This window comes from Mixophyes fleayi, chromosome 2, assembly GCF_038048845.1.
Source record: "Mixophyes fleayi isolate aMixFle1 chromosome 2, aMixFle1.hap1, whole genome shotgun sequence".
NCBI lineage: Eukaryota > Metazoa > Chordata > Amphibia > Anura > Limnodynastidae > Mixophyes > Mixophyes fleayi.
Window position 1 is genome coordinate 137402964 of NC_134403.1, and position 20959 is coordinate 137423922.

General features: G+C 38.5%; 1 protein-coding gene across 4 annotated transcripts in view; it reads left to right on the plus strand.

The window, feature by feature from the left end:
- The window catches only part of CUL4A (cullin 4A), a 79192-nt gene extending 63082 nt beyond the window's left edge, over positions 1–16110 (plus strand). For all 4 annotated transcript variants that reach the window (XM_075200044.1, XM_075200045.1, XM_075200046.1 and 1 more), the window contains exons 18-21: positions 8473–8578; positions 13629–13801; positions 13936–14088; positions 14846–16110. In XM_075200044.1, the coding sequence (XP_075056145.1) occupies positions 8473–8578; positions 13629–13801; positions 13936–14088; positions 14846–14941 (528 nt within the window). In that variant the 3' untranslated portion in view covers positions 14942–16110. The remainder of the gene's footprint in view (positions 1–8472; positions 8579–13628; positions 13802–13935; positions 14089–14845) is intronic.
- Positions 16111–20959: the final 4849 nt, after the last annotated feature.

The following is a 20959-nucleotide window of genomic DNA, read 5'->3' on the forward strand; positions in this document are numbered from 1 at the left end:
ACATTCTGGCCCCCAAATTCATTATTCAATTAATATTTATTTTGAAAACTGTTGTTTTATATATTTTTTGGATGCAATTGATTACCTTGATCTACAGCTATTGATCAGGGGTCCTAGCTAGCTTTCAGAGTCCCTCTCTGTTCTCCCCTGGCGTCCTGTGCAGCTATTTTGCAGGCCTGGGGTCTTCCACAGCTCCCTTCCTCTTACATACAGCTGTTTGCAGTACTCGCTGCAGTTTAAGATCGCAAAAAACTTTGGGTACTCTGGGATGCAACCATCCCCAATGACCTCTATAAACAGCAGTAATCATCAAAACATGGACACCTGTACAATGTACATGGTTTTAGCATTGAATAAAGGGGCCAGTGGAGGACCTCGAATTGCAGCATTTGCACACCTTACAGACTGTGTCCTGATGGGAACTTATACAGGTCTGAAAGCTAAGAGCTGCAGAATTTAGAGTTGCTGTGACATCACTGGCCCTGCCCCTGGAAATGAGCCCACCAATCCAAACAGGATATTTCTTGTAGTGTCTGCCTAGCTGTAACGGTAAACTTATCTAGTTCGAGAAGCACCTGCTACAGAGGCATGAAGAGAGCATAGTGGACATATTTATTTAAATACCGTATATACTCGAGTATAAGTCGACCCGAATAAAAGCCAAAGCACCTAATTTTATCACAAAAAACTGGTAAAACTTATTGACTCGAGTATAAGCCTAGGGTGGGAAATGCAGCAGCTACTGGTAAATTTCATTGTATTTTGTAACGAGGGTGTAGAGTTGTATGTGGACATATGCAATAGATCCCTCCGGACAAGTTTCTAGAATATACAATCATCAAACATAGGAGGAAATAATAGTGTAGTATGTCCAACAAAGATGATTGTCAATCAAGCTTCCAAATAACTCCCGTGCGTGAATAATCTACGGAACACCCGTGTCTTCACTCTGTGTAGAAACCCCATAGGGTATATGCTTACTAAAACGTACATGACAAAACGCCCTTAGCAGGAATGGTAGATGTAGATTCAACTCCCGCCATCATATGGACATTTCCCACTCAAGAAGAAAAGATAAAAAGAGATCTAGCGCATTATCTTTTTAATAAAATATACAAGAGCCGGCAAACATGGGATTCATACCAGATATCAGCGTAAGTAAAGCAAGGTAAGCGTGGACAACCAATCTCCTCCTCACCACAGCCTGTCACTTCTGCACTCGTTAGAATCCTCAGTCCCGGTCTCAAGATGAAAATAATTGTGTGCAATGATGTATTTTTCAGGGGGCGTGGTATTGACTGGAGCCAGGTTGCCCCCTCTCTCCCTGAATGTCTGTAAGGCTGTCTGTGTAGTTCCGCAGTGGAACGCATGTGCGTTCCACAGACAGGAAGCTCGGCACTTGCATTGCAAGGGCCGAGCTTCCTGTCTGTGGAACGCACATGCGTTCCACTGCGGAACTAACAGCAAGCACCAAACTCTTGTGAGTTGATTTTTTTTTCCACCAAACTCTTCTCAGTTAATATTTTCCTTCTCTTTCTCTTCAGCCCTTAAGCGGGCTGAAGCTATGGAGGCAGGCACCACCCTCCTTACGGCCGTGCATTGTGGTCTTGAAGCATCACTCGAGTATAAGCCGAGGGGGGGCTTTTTCAGCACAAAAAATGTGCTGAAAAACTCGGCTTATACTCGAGTATATACGGTATATACAGTCTAGTTATTAAAAGCAGTATGAAATAACTGGAGACACCTAATTCTTGCCAACTGAGCTCAGTAATACACAGCATTTAATATAAACTGGCTTGATTTGGACTTTGACTCCACAGTTCCAGTGATAGGTAGTGGAAACTGTTCTCTCCAAGTGCCTAAAAAAAGTACTTAGTTGACCACATGTGGACCGACTCTGCTGAGTGCCTAGATTATTTATATACCCATCACTTATTTGTATAGCGCCACAATATTCTGTAGCACTTATCAGAGAATATTCAGTCATTCACATCATTCCACACATATAGTCCACTGGTTGAACCCATTGCCTCAGCGCTGTGATTCTGCAATGCTAACCACTGTGCCACCCTGGATTATTGTTAACTTTGATAGCAAATTGTGGATGAGATTCAGCCCCCCCCCTCCCCTCCTGCTGGCTCGTTACTGAAGCAGAGCTGAACTTTAAATCTGGTTCAGTTAACATATGGCAAGGCATATTTCGTGAGGCGGTGAAGGAGATAGAAGCTATAACATTATCACAAGTACACTTTCAAACCATCTACTGTGTCATGCACTTCGCACTTTGAAGGCCATTGCTCTCCATATGTTTGCCTTATATGTACACCTGATTCTTTTGTTTTTGTTTTTTAAATCTGCATTTACTTAAAGAAACAGTGTTGGAAGCTTTACCTTATTGTTTTCCCTGGAACCTTTTCCTCTAACCCCAGCCCACAAATGCAGGACTTAATGACTGTAAGGCACATACCAAATGATTATAAAGTAGGCTTTATTTTCACTTTATTTTTCTATAAATGTTAAGTAAATACATGGGTATATTTAATAATAAGTGAAATCTGCAATATTACTTGCAACATCTTTCTTGCCAATTTGTTAAGGAAAAAATATGTATTTGTGTTCATCATGCAATGAAGAAAATATCACAAACAAAACAGCACCAGATATTTATTCAACCATAAGAGTTCTGCATTGTTTATTATTTTTCAAACCTCAGGTATAATGTTGCTTGAAATAATTTGCTGTGTCCATAAGTATGTATACTATATAGAATATATTGCTTTAATTAACTTGTTACATAAATGGAACCTAGCCCATTGACCATTTGGACAGCTCTGTACTGGTGCATCCATAAAACAGATGCATGTTAAAATAATCTGGTGCATCGGCTCATTACTCCAGCCGTATTCTTCTATCCCTGACAGGGTATGAATCTACACATGTATACATTTTTTTTTCTGCAGATGTATTTGATTTTTCACAAACTTGGCAGATAAGTAGCACATTTGTAGACCTTAAAACCAGCCTAATAAACAGTCAAAATCTAATCACTGTGGCATAATCCTGGCTTCTGATGACCTCATAACAGCATAGCTTCCTGTTGGCTATATGCAAATTGCTCATTCTCAGGTTTGGCCAGAAGGTTACAGATTCAGCAGTTTTGCTATTGGACCAAGCAACTGGGTTGAACTGTGTGTGTCCATGCTTTAGACCGCCCACAAGCTCTTATATCAGAATTCACTATGAAAATCTTCTCAAGTTCGCAGTCACATGTTCTGCTTCCTAATAAGGCATTTTTCTGCTCCTTGCCAAGACTTGTACTGCTTTTAAACTAGACACCTAATTCTTGCCAACTTCTCCCTTCTTGCACAATAAACTGTCATGTGATACTGATTTGTATCTGCATTTTGTTACTCACAAGCCACTGATGAATGATAATGAATTGTTGAAACAAGTTTCTCAAGCTATGATGTCTAAAAATACATGATGTTACAAGAGCTCTTGAAACCAGCAAACACTATAAATGAAAATTAACTCCTTACCCCCTATGTTAACAATCTTTACTGCTTAGTTGTACTGTATAATGTTAACACCTGCTACTGCACTACATACAAAAGAGTAAATGCAGAGTAACTGCTTACACTCACTCTTCAGTCTAGCTGCTACAGATTGTAACTTAAGTGTTCTACACAGGATATGATATGTGTCATTATGCAGTGTAATTAAGTTCAACCAAAACATTTTATTTGTTTAATATTACCCTCCCCAGTATCAGAAAGTCAGGTGTTTGATGACCTTTGCGATTTGGGTTTGAATCCGTTCTGTTAAAACATGACTATGAGAAGACCCTCTTTGTCCCTATGTTCAATTAAAAACAATGTTCAGCCGCAATGACAGGAGAATTTGTGTTTAGAGAGGTGCTTAGCATTCTGCGGTGTGTTAAGCATCCTGGACTCTGGACCTCTGCTCTTCTGACACTTATGTTATGGAGGTGTAATATTAAAAAATAGATTTGGGTTGACATCTAAAGTAACATCTCCTAGTGTATTCTTTATCTAAAATAAAAATGAGAATCGTATGTTTCAGAGACTAAGAAGAAATGTATCAGGAAAACAGTGTGATTGCCATATGTCATGTTTATCTTAGTAAACATGTGTTTGTGTTATAATATTACCTTGAATGCTTGGGTTTATTAGATATTATTTTTTTCCCCCACAGTTCGGGATACATGCCTAAAAAATATTCTAAATTTACATATAAAAATATCCATCTCTATCCCCACTTTGCCCTTGGCATTTCCTCCTCCTAGCGACTGTAGGGAAACGTGATCAGTGATCAAGCCTGTATGACGTTACTAAATATCTGGATCTATTTATGCTTTAAGGATAATGTGTTTATGGATAGGAGATGCCATAACTGTATTTGAGAATTTATTTCAATGGGTCGTAAAATAAAGTGTTTAGCTGATATCTGGTCTTTCACAGTAAAGTGGTAATTTTTAGACACTACGCCAAACATGAACTTTCATTTATTTATCTTGGGAAAACACAGTGGCAGAAGACTTTCAGACATACTATTTGAAATATGTGCAGCTCCTGAACTGAATGTCATGGAATAACTGTCTGGAGTTTTTATACTTGACTAAATATATCCATGTGCACTCGATATGCAAAGCCATGTTTAGTGTATTGTCACATATAAATATCCTTATTGTCCGCTCCTACTGCCGATCAGAGGGTGTTGTGTGCTTTGAGAGAACAATTTCCACTCCCTACTATTGACTCTGCAATCAAAGGCTAATTAACTGACTGCATGTGGGAGGAGCTACAGCTGTCTAATGGCGGTTAGTACTTTGGAACAGAACTGTAATGAAATGTGAGGTTACTATGTGTGAGGAAACGGGGTGCTACTGGACTGAGGACTTTTTATTCTTCACCAGTTTCTCACATTTTAATGTACTTTTTAATCTTTGGCCCAGTGTAAGTATATACACCAGAGCATCAGTGTATTATGTGTATTATTATTTCATGTTATTAGGAACATTTTGGTCTTGCTATTACCTGCAATATTGTATGTATTAGATATATAAACAATATTGCCATACTGTGTGAAAATAACAGGACAGCAGAAGTCATTTTGCCTGTGTTAGTTAATGTCCATTGTTATGAGGTTCAGCTTAGATTCCGTTTGTAATCAGTACAATGCCTGAGTTAACTAACTGGCAGCCCAAGTTAATTAGCTAGGTCAACAGGTAATCTGAGAGAGAATTAGGTTAAGCGTGAAGTGTCATTCCCTGTTGCAATATTGTAACTGTTAAGTTACTTCTTCTTTTAATTATCGTCCTTCAGCTTGTCTGTGATTTATTATAAACCAGTTAACTGGGAGTCCAGTAATCAAGACACACACACAAGTATATCCTTTTAAAATTCTGAGCTGAGGTCATTTATTTCAATCACCTTTTTTTTTTTTTTTTTTTTTTTTTTTTTTATAACTCAAATTCTATTCAATCAACCTGGGTGACAGCCAGCATACGAAGAGATGGCAGAGACATAATACAAAAAAAAAGGCAATCACTGTCACAATATATGTTAGTAATTGCTGTTCATAGCAACATGTGGCACAAAACTGGAAAACTGTATTGACACAGGCAATATCCTTATTATTATAAAGGGCAGTGGGTAGAAAGGGGTGGGTGGGTGGGAGGGAAGGGGGGGGGGGTTGTCTGTGCTAGTAAGCTATTACAGGTCGGTGTCTCAGACCTCAGAAGGAGTAACTTTATCCGAAGGATTATTATGAACAGAAGCGTCTAGTACGAGCGAGTCAACCTACAGGAGGGGAAGTATAAGGGACATCAGTGGTGTAACCAAGGGGCCCAGATTTGGTAAAACTTGTCGTCTTTATCACGGAGGCGCGGGGAGGTGGTGCGCTTTTCCAGGATTTGGCTATCGGGCACCTAGCAGCCGCTAGAACATGCAAAGCCAATTTTGCAGAGGGGACATCAGCATCTTGTATAGGGTAGCAAAAGAGGAAGGACCAAGGATCCTTCTGGATAGGGAATTGAAGAAGGGAGGAAAGGAGAGTAGCTACTTTATTCCAGAAGGAGGAAATGACAGGACAAGACCACCAGATATGAAAGAAGGTACCTCTATGTCCGCATTCCTGCCAGCAGGCCGGGGAGGCAGTTGGGTACATTTTAGTTAGTCTGTCAGGCGTAAGATACCAACTGTAGAGAATCTTGTATGCATTCTCTTTAATTAGAGTGGAGATGGAACTAGAGGCTACATTTGATCTGATGGTCTCCCAACAGTCCTCCTCTGGGGGGGGGACCCAAATCTCTCTCCCACTCTCTCTCGTGGCCACTCACGGAGACCAGTAATTTGTCTGGAAGTAGATTATAGATTGAGGCGATCATGCCTCTGAAGCGGTGAGGAGAGACAGAGGGTCTCAAAGGAGGATATCGATGGAGGTGAGTTGCCCGACAGGAGAGAGAGGACGAAATGTCTGATTTATAAGTATTGGTAGAATGGCGGGTTTAGTGTGGGAAATTTGGAGCAGAGAGCATCAAAGGTTATAAATCCTTCTTGATCTAGAAGGTCCCCAGCAATTCAATCACCTTTTTATAGAGCTTATTGCGTCACTACATTCATTTTTCCTCCCAAGCCTTTTAAGGATATAACATACGTTGCTACTTGCTAAAGCATAACATATTCAACAACGCCCACCAGACCTAATTTGGATATCAGTAGTTTTCTTTCTCACATGAACAGTCACAAGTTGAATTTCTTTATCTGTATTCTTCAGTTCCCAGCTTGCGATGTTGTGGGGGGAGGGGGGACAACCAAATTCCATTTTCACCGATACTAGCAAGGCCGCAGCTGTAATTGTTTCTTAGAACATCAACTGATTTGTCTTATATTATCACCACCATTCTGCCTTATAAGCCTCCTAAACCTCCACATAACCGTTTCTTTAGTGTATCCAACCAAACCACTAATTCAGTCAAGCCATTCCATTGTATAATCAAGCTAACAGAAATGGTATGTCTAACAGTTAGTGTCCATTGATAGACCCCTGCTGGATAGGGGAAGATTGAGACATTTAATTTTTATTCCTACTCCCTGTGTATACAGCCAAGACTATAAGGAGAGTAGAATGCCAAGAGAGCTATTCTAGCTTAGAGGATTCTGGTGTACAAGACATCAGCGAAATGGACTCTGGGCAGGTATTGTAGTGCCACTGGAGGAAACCTTACCAGAACATGGTCTGTGTGAGCCAGTATCCCAAGCTGGGCGACATAGTAACTGTCTAGCTAAACGGTAGTGGTAATATTGCGGGAGCATAAGACTGTGAAAGAGACAGAGATTATTTCTTTGGAGTGCTGACTGCAAGAGGCTGCTGGCGGATACATACTACCATTTATCCTGTTGTCATCTTGTGAACGTCTTGTGGTGTTGTGCTGTCGTAATAAAGCCTTATTTTGGATATATTTTGGTCTACCCGATTGAGTTGAATCCCACAGAGGGTAACTGCCATCCCAGCTAAGGGTGGTATCCTCACACTATGTATTTCACTTTCAATGCTCATATCTGAAAATTTAAATTTTTGGGGATTAGTAGTAATTTAAAACCTTACATGTGTAGCTTTTAATGTGTGGATGTGTATCCCCATTTTAAGGAGTCTCTACCATGGCAAGCAGTCTTCACCATGTAATGAGCTTTTTCAGTTGTTTGGTAAACTTTCATAGTTTCATAGTTTGTTTTTGTTTGGGTTTTTTTAACATCTTTAAGGTTTTCTTTGTAAGATCAAATTTCAGTTATTTATGTTAATACTGGATCCATACATTCTAGATTCATTGCATATTGACACATATCAATTTGCCTATCTCCATAATTTTGTTTCCACCTTTCCCATCATTTTAGATGCAAAAGACATGCTTCTATGTTTGATTTGGAAGACATTGTATAAAAGCAATTTCTTTAGCATAATTAAAGAGTCTTAGGGCTAGATTTACTAAGCTGCGGGTTTGAAAAAGTGGGGATGTTGCCTATAGCAACCAATCAGATTCTAGCTATCATTTTGTAGAAGGTACTAAATAAATGAAAGCTAGAATCTGATTGGTTGCTATAGGCAACATCCCCACTTTTTCAAACCCGCAGCTTAGTAAATCTAGCCCTTAGTGTAAGCTGTTCTAAAACACAAACCTTGAATTTGTTTGTTATTCAATGTCTAAGCAAGTTGGATAATTATCTTTGTGTTGTATTAGAAAATACAGAATGGGGTTGCTTGGCATAAAATTAGTCAACTTATAAGCAGTATAACTACAGTTATACTGCTTATAAGTTGGACAAATTCTAGCATTTTTAATAAATTTTTCCTATTCAGGTTTCAACCATCATCAATACATATCCTAACAAAGACAGAACTTTAATGACTTGTGTTTCTTGACATATTTTTTTCATTATGAACTCCATGTAGGAGAAGAAAGAGCTTCAGGTATCATTGTTTCAGACACTGGTGCTGCTTATGTTCAATGAGGGAGAAGAATTCACCTTTGAAGACATTAAAATGGCTACAGGAATAGGTGAGATCACTGTCTCATTGTGTTCAGAGGACTCCCATTTTCATTATGTGACTGCTATGTGAAAAATGTATAACTGGAGGCAGCTCTTTTTTTCAAACCCTGTTACTTCATAATGAACTAGTGGCATCACTGAGCAACAGAGTTTAATCCACACATCGTTATATATGACTATAGTTCTAAATAAAAAGTGGTATTAGTAAAATGGAATGTTTGCTTCTTTATCGGTTGATACAGCTAGGCAGAGCCAAGTAGGTCACCCTATTCTGAAAACAGGCAGTTGTGGCTTCCATTTTACTAATCATACTACCCAAGTACCAGAGTCCACACTCCTACTACTAAATGCCAAGGCAGCACAGGGAAACAGAGGTTATTCTTGTTGCCTCACATCACTTGGTTCTATTCAGACCAAGGCCCTTTCTGTGTAGCTTTTGTATATTTTCCCCATGTTTTCATGGGTTTCTTCCGGGTGCTCTGGTTTCTACCCAAGGTCCTGAAACATACTGGTAGGTTAATTGACTTCTGACAAAAGTGGACCCTAGTGTGTGTAAGGGAAATTAGACTGTAAGCTCCAATGGGTCAGGGACTGATGTTAATGATTGGCATTATATAATTAAACAATAATAAATAAATAAGTGTACGTGTTTGTATTATTGATATTTATACAGCACCAGTGTGGTGTTCAGGCATATAATTTGCTGCACAAATGGAATGTAAAATGTAATGTCTTTACTACAGGTGCATAAGTGCACACTATGGCCAATATAATCAGAAGCCAATATCCCTACCAGTATTTATATGGATCATTGGAGGAAGCCAGAACACACAAACTCCAGGCAAATAGTACCCTGGGTCATTATCAAACCACACAAATCCTCAATGACTTCTAGTATCGTTATATTTTACTGTAGTGGGTAAATTATAATCTACATTAATGTGATACTTTAAACCTTATAATATATAGAAGCTTAGGTTATTTTTCAGTTTTTTACCTGACTTCATGACTGTTGTAAGTGCAGTGCTTACAGTAATTTTAATTAGGTTACAGGAAAGATGTAGCTTTTGTTTTTAAAATTTTGCCCCTTAAGTCACCTGTAATACACCGTCTGCCCTCAGTATAGCATCTATATGATCTTGTAACCCCTTACTTATTTCTAACACAGTAAAGGAGGGCCACATATATGTCACAGATATGTGTTTCCAGGACAAATTCTATGAACGAGAATGTCTGCAGGTTTAGGGAAAGCTGACTAGCATAAGAGAGTTTTAAAGGTCTGCATCTTGCCAGTGCCTGTCAGCCCATCCTGTTATGTTTACAATTTTTGGGGTACTGCATTAATCACATCGTTTGGGCATTCATAGCATTGTTAGTTTAGAATAGTCATCACATTGTGGGAACACTGGACTGTATTTTGATCATAGCTTTCATGGTACACGTTATTATTCTTTTAGGTTATATTTTCAATCTAAGGGGTTTACAATTGATACTACTGAAATGTAATGTTGTAGTATGTATAGTTACAATGATGAGTTGCTGAAATAATTGTAGATACATTAGATTAATTAAATGTTGACAATCCCTGAGTTGTTAGGGCTGTAGGGTTTGCCAAGAACCCTATAGCCCCAACTACTGCCACAACCAGCAACATACAAAAGAAATGTATTCTCACTGTAATTGTGCTCAGACTCTCCTGTTTCCCCAGTGCTAGGAGAACTGTAGCTGCATTAAATAAAAAAGAATAAAAAATGAATTACACACGAACAGTGGAAATTTAATGGACCAGTAAACGCTAACTCAATAAGCGGAGACATGTAATGCTTGGTCTTATTGTAATACTCAGTGAACCTTCAATAAAATCTTTTAAATAAATAAATTGAAAGACCTGTGCAATTAGTCAGGGGCAGGGTGGGTGTTGTAAGACAGGAGGGTGGGAAAATATTTTTAAGGTATTTTTACTTGTCCTTTGAGGGGCAGTTCAACAAATCCAGGCCTGCTAGTATCCAGAAAGGAAGAATTATGTAGTAATATATACAACATGAACTGAACTGATTTGTGTAAAGTACTTATTGTATGTTGTAGCACTTTACATTTGGGAACAACACAGTAATAAATCTAGACTGGGTAATACAGACAGAGTGGTAAGTGGGCCTGGCTCACAACTTTACAATCTATAGGACAATGGGAGTTTTGATACAGATTTAAGTTCTACGTATTGGTCCAGCCACATTGCAAAGGTAAAAGTGCTTAGTGCATTATATGATCTAGCCACAAAGCAATGTTAGTCAGAGGGTCAGAGAGTTGTCTTATGTGAACTGTGTAGAGTGTGGTAATAGGGTACTCTGGGGAGGTTAAGAGGGTGGTTGACAACTTTTGTAAGCTTATCTGAAGATGTAGGTTTTCAGAGAACGCTTGTAGGTTTGAAGACTTCCTCGCACAATAGGACTTTCCTGTAAAGTAGGTGTTGATTGAAGAAAGTACTGTGGGCAGGAATGAAAACAAGTGATGAGAGACAGATCTTGTGCAGAATGGAGGTGTTGAGTTGGGAGATAATTTGAGACAAGTGAAGAGATGTATGTTAGTGCAGTTTTGTTAATACCTTGTATGTTAGCAGAAGTATTTTATATTGGATTTGGTAATAAACAGGCAACTTATGCAGAGACCAACAAAGTGGCTTCTCAGTGGAAGAATGATTTGCATTGAAAATCAATCTAGCCGCTGCATGCAAAATAGATTGGAGAGGTGAGAGTCTGATACGGGGAAGACCAGTAAGAAGGGTATTGCAGTAGTCCATGCAGGAGATGAGTGCATGCATTAAAGTTTTCGCAGTGTGTTTTTTGAGATGTGTGCATATTCTGAAAATGTTTTTTAGATGTATGTAACATGATTTAGATGTAGATTGGATGTGGGGAACAAAGGATAGTTTCGGGTCAAGGATCACACCTAGGCAGAAAGCTTGTGGTGTAGGATAAATTATCATGTCAACAGAAATAGAAATATCAGGTAGGTAACTTCTATTGGCTGGTGGGAATATTATTAGCTTTGTTTTTGAAAGTGTTTGCGAGAGGACATCCAAGATGAGATGGCAGAGAGACAGTAACACAAGAGGATAGATAAATTTGGGTATCATTCGATTAGGGATAATACTGAAATCCAAAGGAACTTATTAGTTTTTCAAAGAGTAGTGGTAAAGATAGTGAAGAGTAGAAGACAGCCTTGTGGTAATCCAACTGATGAAGGAAGTGGAGAGGAGGTGGATGCAGAGAAACTAACACTGAAAGAGCAGGAGGTAGGTAGGATGAGAACCAGGGTAGGACAGTGTCCTGAAGACCTGGGATTGTAGCGTTTGTATGAGAAGAGTGGTCAGCAGAGAGATCCAGGTGAAATAGAAGCAAGTAATGGCCTTTAGATTTAGCAGTGGTCAAATAATTGACAACCTTTGTCAGTGCAGTCTCTGGAGTGTTGGGAACAAAAAGCTGACTGAAGAGGGTCCATTAGATTGTGTGAGGCAAATGTAGGCAATTCTCTCTCGCATAGGAGCTGAGAGATGGATGGTAATTTGAGATAGTGTTTGGGTCAGAATCTGTTTTTTCAGAATAGGAGTAATCACATGCTTGAATAGGACAGAAAGATACTAGTAGAGCGACAGATATTTCAGATTTTAGTTTAGGTTGGAATGATCACAGGAGACAGGGATCAGTTGATTTGTGAAGTTCTAGGATCAAGAGGACAGGTAGTAGAGTAAGAAGATAATAGAAGAGTAGATACTTCATCTTCATTTGTTTAATCAAATGAAGTGAGAGTGCCAGGAAGGAATTGAGCAGGTTGTTTACCAAGGCAGAAGATACCATTTCAATTGGAATCTTTTCAATCGGGTACTTGAAGTAGGACGCAAGATCTTCAACACAGATAGTAGTCAAAGGGTTTGGGAAGGGAGGGTTGAGAAGAGATGTAAATGTGTTTCAAAAGGCGTTTGGGGTAAAACTGGTTACACACTACAGAAAATTTCTCACGGTGAAATATCTGTAACGATTTTACCAATGATTGAAAGTCCCAATGAGCATGTCGATTCATGTGTACTTCATCTACACAATTTACCTTCAAATCTGTGCTCTTCATCTGTCATAACCATCTGCTGAAAAGATCGTGACTCTGTAGACTTTATGGAGATCTGCCTACACTGCTAGTTGCGAGTGCATACACACTTCAGAATTTGCCCAACATCGTTCCATCGTTGATAGTGATTTTTTTTAGTCTGTTTTATCAAAGCAAATGACGTGCTTTGGTACACTAAAACATGATCGTGGGAGCTTACACACTAATGCAGGCCTGTCCAACCTGCAGCCCTCCAGATGTTGTGAAACTACAAGTCCCAGCATGCCCTTCCAGCTATCAACAGGTTGTCTACTGACAAAGCATGCTGGGGCTTGTAGTTTCACAACACCTGGAGAGCCGCAGGTTGGACAGGCCTGCACTAATGTGATATTGGATCTAACAGTCGTTTATTGTGTGATTGGCATGATAGTTGGGTGAAAAACCTATTGTGTGTACCCAGCTTTAGAAGCCTGAGCAGAGATGAGATTGGAAGTATGTTTGCTTACCGCAAGGCTGTTAGGGTTTGGTGAAAATGCAGTACTGCTATATCAGGACTGGAGGATGTAGAAATTGAGGAGAGGAAGGTTTTGGAGAGAGGTGGACAACTGTTGAAAATTAATGGAATAGTTCTACGGGTATGAGTAGGCTTGGTAGAGTTTGAAAGCTGAGAGGTTAAAGTACTGAAGGAGCTCTTGTAGTTGATGAGGTGATGATCCAAGAGGGGGAAAGGAGGTTGCATAGTCTAGAGATAACAAGATCATTGCAGTGGCCAAGGGAGGAAGTTATAGAGAGAAGTTTGGAAGCACAAGTAGAATGTGTGTTATCAATGGGGTTGTTAAAATCACCCATGATGATGGTGGGGATGTCAGAGGATATGAGGGAGCCAGGCAGAGATGTTCAAGAACTTGTACAATATGAATCTTATTGAAGGTTTTTTGGGTTTTTCTTTTCCATGTGCAGAGGAGAACGAGCTGAGAAGGACTCTGCAGTCACTTGCATGTGGGAAAGCGAGAGTGCTAAACAAAACACCAAAGAGTAAGGATGTGGAGGATGGAGACAAGTTTCACTTTAATGGGGACTTTAAACACAAGTTATATCGAATTAAAATCAACCAAATCCAAATGAAGGAAACGGTGAGCATTTCTTATTCCAAATGTTTTGTATCCGTGCTTTTAAATGGCTATTTTTAAGGTGGTACAATGTATAAATTTTCATATTTGCTAATCCGTTTTCGTAAAGTCCAGCGTAACATGCGATGTATTTTCAGGTGGAAGAACAGGTTAATACAACAGAGAGGGTGTTTCAGGACAGACAGTACCAGATCGATGCGGCGATTGTACGCATCATGAAAATGAGGAAAACTCTTACGCACAACCTCCTGGTCTCTGAGCTTTATAATCAGCTGAAATTCCCTGTAAAGGTAAACAAAGCTCTGTGTGTTCCTCATGTGCACATGCTTTTAATTTGTTTATCTTTATGTACACTTTGGGTCTCCTGCTACTGTTTTCTCTAAGAATTAATGGAAAATAAAGTAAACTGCCCAGATCTCTTTATTTCATCAATGGAAAAAATCTTCTGCTCCTTGAGAATTGTGGTGTCCTGCACATTATAGTGTGGTCCATTGTATAGCACCATGATTCCAAAGTAGTGCCGCCTTATAGCGTATATAGATTAGAATGGGGGAATATCACGATCCGTAAAAAAAAAAAAAAAAAAAAGCAATTGGTCAAACGCCACCTTTTAACCTATTTTGGTGCTTTATAGAGGTTTTTACTTAGTAGAAATCTGATTTTACTTGACTACATCCCCTCCATAGTGACTTTGGCTTACTGAGGCGCACACACCCTGCCAGCTGGTTGTGTTGCCAGTTAAAGATTGATTGGAAGGCAGATGTATAAATATAAGGTATCTGCGTAGTATGTAGGTCGTAGTTCATACTTTACAAAATGTAATTTAATATTGTCGACATTCATTATTAATTTTTTATGGAACCAAGTATTTGTTAGGATGCTACCAAGTTGCATGCACCATAATCCTTTTTCCATTAATACACCCTCTGCTTCTCCCACACCCCATCAAGTCCAAGCATGTTGGACGTTAGGCAGACTTTATCACATGCACATCTAATTCTCTCTGTATATTTAATGTATTAATCAAACTGAATTATATTATTCCAGCCTGGAGACCTGAAGAAGAGGATCGAATCATTAATAGATAGAGACTACATGGAGAGGGACAAAGAAAACTCCAAACAGTACCATTATCTGGCATGAGATGCACGCCGGGGCTGTGGTAGTGCAATGAATGAATAGATAAACATCCAGTGCTCACCTTTGGTTTAATGTTACAGACCTGAGCAACACAGCAGTTGTTTAACATCGCATCATTGATAAACATTAGTAATATCAAGTTAGCATTTTATGTATTTTTTTGTTTGTGTGACTGATTAAAGAATGTTTTACTAGTTCTTTTGGCATAAATATGTACACTTTTGGTTCTCTTGTCTGCAGTGACAGTTCTCCCTTTTCTCATTTCCTTATTCTTCCACATTGTTTTGGCTTACGTTGCACATAACTGCCGCCTCAGCTAATAGGCCCTTAATACTGCAATATTTATTTATTGGCTCAGAGAAGGATTGCAGTGCAGGAAATCAATCATATGTTCTGTCAGTTACTTAGAAATACAAACCAACTACTGAAAGGATTGCTTCCTCTATATATTGGCTTTATACAGTACAACAGAATAAATTAATTCTACTATACAGTCTTCTCCACAAAGTACAGATAGGGCTGGAAGGTTGTCGGTATAGGTAGAGGTGTAATACAAGGAAGGGTTGGTGTTTATTCCACATCCAATATAGCGGGAACTATTTGTGTATTCAATGTCATTTACTCTGTCTTTTTAAGCAAATTGACAAGCACCAACAATTTCTCTTTGCTAATTATAAACTAGTGATTCTGCCCAATTTTAAGTTGTATAATAAGAGGTATTTAAAGATGTGGTATCTGTTTTCAGACAAAAGCAGAACCCCTATATTGGTACAGTGATCAAATTACCATTGTTTCATACTGATGTCAAAACACTGCAAAATGAATACAGTACAGTGATACAGCTCTGTTGACACATGATTAATCGGGGTCACTTGTACTTGTTGCGCTAGAGCATTCTGGGTGCTCAATATGCAGGTCTCTTAACATTGCACATGTAGTAAACATTGTTGCTGCCTTGAGGTGTTGTTGACCTTAATTAATCATTCATTTGGAGCACTTTGTAGGGCTGTTGAAAGGAAAGCTATATAACATATAAGTTATTGCTGCCACTTTCAGAAAAGCTTTCAATATGCAATTTCTAACCGGAAATGACAATTGAATGAGGACATTTGTACACTGTAAACAATGTAAAAATGTATGGGTATTTGCTAGTAAAACAATTTAAAGCACAAGTGACCATTTTGTGTTTTTTGTTTTTGTTTTTTGTTTTAATACTTTAAGTTGTTTAGGAGACATAGATGGAATGTTATGTTCAAGCGAAAAAATATCCATGTAGAGCAAATTTCACTTTATTTTATGTCACAATTTAGCAATTTAGTTATGCTAAAATAAAATGTCTTAATTTAGGGAACTACATTTAAATGGACATGGCGATAATTTTGCTTAAGTTTGCTTTGGTTTCTTAATGTACTTAATACATTTTCATTATTCAAGTTTAACCATTTTGCCAGTTTAAATGATTATACAATACTTTCAATGGAAGTGAAATAAACATGTAACTAATAAGAACAGCGATTGTCAGAATGTAGAGATCTTCGTAGAAGGCTCCACGTGGAGCTTCCACTTTGTTATGGGGATAGTTTGATGTGTAGGTGGCAGGTTTAAATAATAGGGAAATTCCTCTTGGTCTATCCTAGTACAACTGGGGTGGCTATAGTGATGAGCAGGGGGAAGTTCCTCTCTTGGTCAACTGTGAATACACTCTGTTAAGCACCGTTCTTGCCATTATCCTGTATGCGTTTTTCAATGCTCTCAATAGAAGTAAAATACACTTTTTTTTTTTTAAAAAAAACTGGTGCTCCCCCTCTCCTCTTTCATATGGATCTTGCAGTCTGTGAAGATCACGTAACTGGAAGGGTGCTGCAAAACCTATTTGTGTTTTTTTTTATTTGGAGGCACTCCAGATTGATTCCTAAGACTCCTTTAAAAGTTCTGTACATTATAGGCTGATTTGCCTTATAGAATAATAATCTTATCATTAATATAGACAGTATAGTGGTGATTGTGGACCACATCCCAGACTTTTTTACATAAATATATTATACACACCAATTGTTAACGGGTGCATAAAATGAAGCCTATAACCATGTAATCTCTATAGTCAAACTTAATAGCAGATGACTGGGTCATGCTGAAGAGCTCAGTGACTTTCAATGTGACACATCATAGAATGCCACCTTTACAAGTCAGTTCATCACTTTTCTGCTCTGCTAGAGCTGACCTGGTCAACTAAGTGCTGCTGTTCTGACGCAAAAACATCTAGGAGTGACAACTCCGCAGCCATAAAGCGGTAGGCCCAACAATCTCACACAATGGGAGTGTCGTGTGCTGACATGCATAGTGGGTAAAAAATAGGTCTGTCCTCTGTTGCCATACTCACTTCCAAGTTCCAAACTGCCACTGGGTGGCACAAGAACTGTTCATCGGGAGCTTCTTGGATTGAGTTTACATGGCTGAGTAGCGCTCACCGAATGAAACCTACATATGGTATATCCCAATGAAAGTTTCTATTTTTTGAGCCATGGAAATAAGCCTCTGATCACCAAACGTTGGCTGGAGTAATGGAAAGCAACTGCTATTATATTCTGGAGTAATGAATCAGCCTTCACTATCTGGCACTTTGATGTCTGGGTCTGGGATTGGCGGATGCTTACTGCCACCTGTAATGTTTGTTGGAGGAGGAATAATGGTCTGGACCCCTTAGTTTCAGTGAAGAGAAATCTTATTACTACAGCTGACAATGACAGAGAATTATGTGCATCCAATTTTGTGGCAACATTTTGAGGAAGGCCTGTGCACAAAACGAGGTCCATCAAAAAACTATTTGCCCTAGTTTGGTGTAGAAGAACTTGACTGGCCTGCACAGAGCCCTAACCTCAACCCCATCATTCACCTTGGGTGAATTGGAATGCCAACTGCGAGCCAGGCCTTTATTGTCCAACATCCGTGATCAACCTCACTAATGCTTTTGTGGCTAAATAGATGCAAATTCCCAATGTGTTCGAATACTTAGTGGACAGCCTTCCCATAAGAGGGGAGACTGTTCTATAGCAGCAAAGGGAGGGGGGGCAACTCTATATTAATACCCATCGCTTTGAAATGAGATTTTTAATAAGCCAAATAGATGTGATTTTTGGGTGTCCTAATACTTGTGTGCGAGTCTTTCAAGATCCACAGGGTGTTACAAGTGTTCCTTTTGAGCTTCTAAATCACAGAAACCACATAACACACCATAATGTAATGGAGATCATTGTGTCAGTGATCCAAAAGGGGTTGAGTATCCTTTCCCTTTGTGTAGATCACATTGCAGTTTGTAATCCTGGTCATTGACCACATTTTGTAACTGTAAACTTGCAGCTTCCTAACTCTCCAGGATTTCCTGCTATAGCTGCCTAAATTAGGGATAAGTACGCATGCATAGATAGATGGTGAGGTAGAATGTTCGTTAAATTCTAATTGCGTTGATCCAGAGAAAATAAACAACAAGTAGTACAGCCAGCAAATTAACCAGATTAGGGGAAAAAACCTATTGGGCTGTTGGAATAATCCCTTGGATTATTTATATCAGTAATACTATTTACGAAGTGCAAATACCATTTCAAGTAAGAAAGGCATCCAAACTATTTTCTAATTATGCCTTAATGAATTCTGTGTCACCACCTTCCTTGGTAAAGAATTTCAGTCTGACTGCCCTTACAGTGAAGAACCCTTTTCCATGCTGATGGTAAAAGTCTTTCAGCACAGTGGATGTGGTCTGATCACCTGCACATTGCTGGGTATAAAAGTTTATAAGGCAAGTCTTTGATATAATAATACATAATATGATCCTTTTTAAGGCTAGTCATACCATGTGATTTTAATGTGTTGATCAACACCACAGACATCTGTGAGAAACACATCAAAAGTGAATATGGACTTTTAATTATATTTCAATTCTGTCTAATATAGTCTTTCTGAATGCATTTACATGTTTTGATACTGAGTAAAGTAAATAAACCCTATTTTTCTAATGTTTCTATATAATTTCACCCCCACCCCCTTTATTAATGATGTTACCTGCCACTGAAACCTATTGCTGCTATGTCCTTATTATAAACTGACACCCAAAACCATACCCCATATCCAAATATAGTATTACTAGTCAGTTATACAGTGGTAAAACAGCTTTGTGTGCACTAGTATTCCTAAATCTTTTTTCATGATTTCTACAATAATACCCCATTAATTGTATAAGTAGTAGAACTGTTACTACCACTTTTATACATAACATTACATTGTTTTCAACCATGTCTACTATCTGCTGACTCCATTATAAGGGTGGTCCATAAGTGTTAAAAAGAGTGGTGTACTTTCTTTCACACATGGTGGAGGATGCTATCTAGGCCAGCTTGATCAGTCTTAATTTTGTTTAGACATTAAAAGAGATGAAGGGTCGTTAAGTAATTAAGGGTGGGCACTGACATACCTGTCGACAGTCCCAATATTCAGTAGTCAAAACGGAGTGGTCTCGTTCAAAATGTGTTTGGTTTGGCCAAATCTGTTTGTGAATGGTGCTTTTTGTCCAGATTTTATAATTGGAATAATAACAGTTATGCATTGGTTATTACTATACAACACATTTCCAAGCATGTTTTCAAAAACATATCTTCTTTATCATCTACAATTATTTTTCCTCAGTATATCATTTAGTAGCCCAATGATCCGTTTTATAGTTTAAGTACTTGAAAAAGTTTATTAGACTTCATTTATTTAGCAGTCAGTTTATTCAGTTTCTATTTTTTTTTTTTGTTCTTTTTCTTTTTTGTTCGTCTTTTTTTTCTTTTTTTTTTCTAAACATTGTTACAGTCCATGTATTTACTTAATGCTAACTTAGATTGGGTACACACCTATGCAATCATCAAGCAGATCACACGATTCATGTTCAATGACGGAACAATGTCTGGCAAATGTGGAAGTGTATGTACTCGCGACCAGCTTAGTAGGCCGATACCTGTAGTGTGTACAGAGTCACAATCTTTTCAGCAGATGGTTATGAGAGCTAAGGAGCAGATCTGAAGGTAAATTGTGTAATGTGTACGCATGAATTAGCATGCTCATAATTGACACTCAGCTGGTGTCAATTGTGCCACTTGTCCAAACAAGCATGGGGCTGGTTTGGACAAGTGGCACAAGTTGGAGTGGTTACTAACAGCAGGGTATTGAAGGTAAACAAAATACCTTACAATCACAAAAACCCAAAATCAAATTGTACCATTTTCTGGTTGGTATTCCCCAAACGCCCTCTTTGCTGTCCAATAAATATAATATCTGTTTAATGCAGAGTAGAGCCCCTTGCATTGGTTCTTCTAACACGTCTTTTTTTTTTTTTTTTTTTTTTTTTTAATAGATAAAAAAATCTGCATCTTTTGAACAGTCAGTTTCTTTGTTCTTTGGATCCGGATTTTCATTATTTTTGGGGTTCGGATTTGTCTCGCAAAACACTTGACGAAAGGTCTCGGTTCGGATTTAAGGTTTTGGATTCGGATTTTTTTTGGAAAAAACATAAAAAGTTTAAAAATCAAGTTTTTGGGCTTATTTTCACTCCTATGCTATTAGTAACCTCAATAACATTCAATAACAAGCATTTCCACTAATTTACAGTGTATTCTGAACACCTCACAATATAGTTATTAGTCCAAAACGTTGCAACGAGGTATCTTTCTGGACTGCGTAGAGGAGTGGGTCACCACAATATATATTAAAAACCCTGAACTTGTATGATTCGCACCAATAAATGTACCTGGACTGCGTAGAGGAGTGGGTCACCACAATATATATTAAAAACCCTGAACTTTTATGATTCGCACCAATAAATGTACCTGGACTGCGTAGAGGAGTGGGTCACCACAATATATATTAAAAACCCTGAACTTTTATGATTCGCACCAATAAATGTACCTGGACTGCGTAGAGGAGTGGGTCACCACAATATATATTAAAAACCCTGAACTTTTATGATTCGCACCAATAAATGTATCTGGA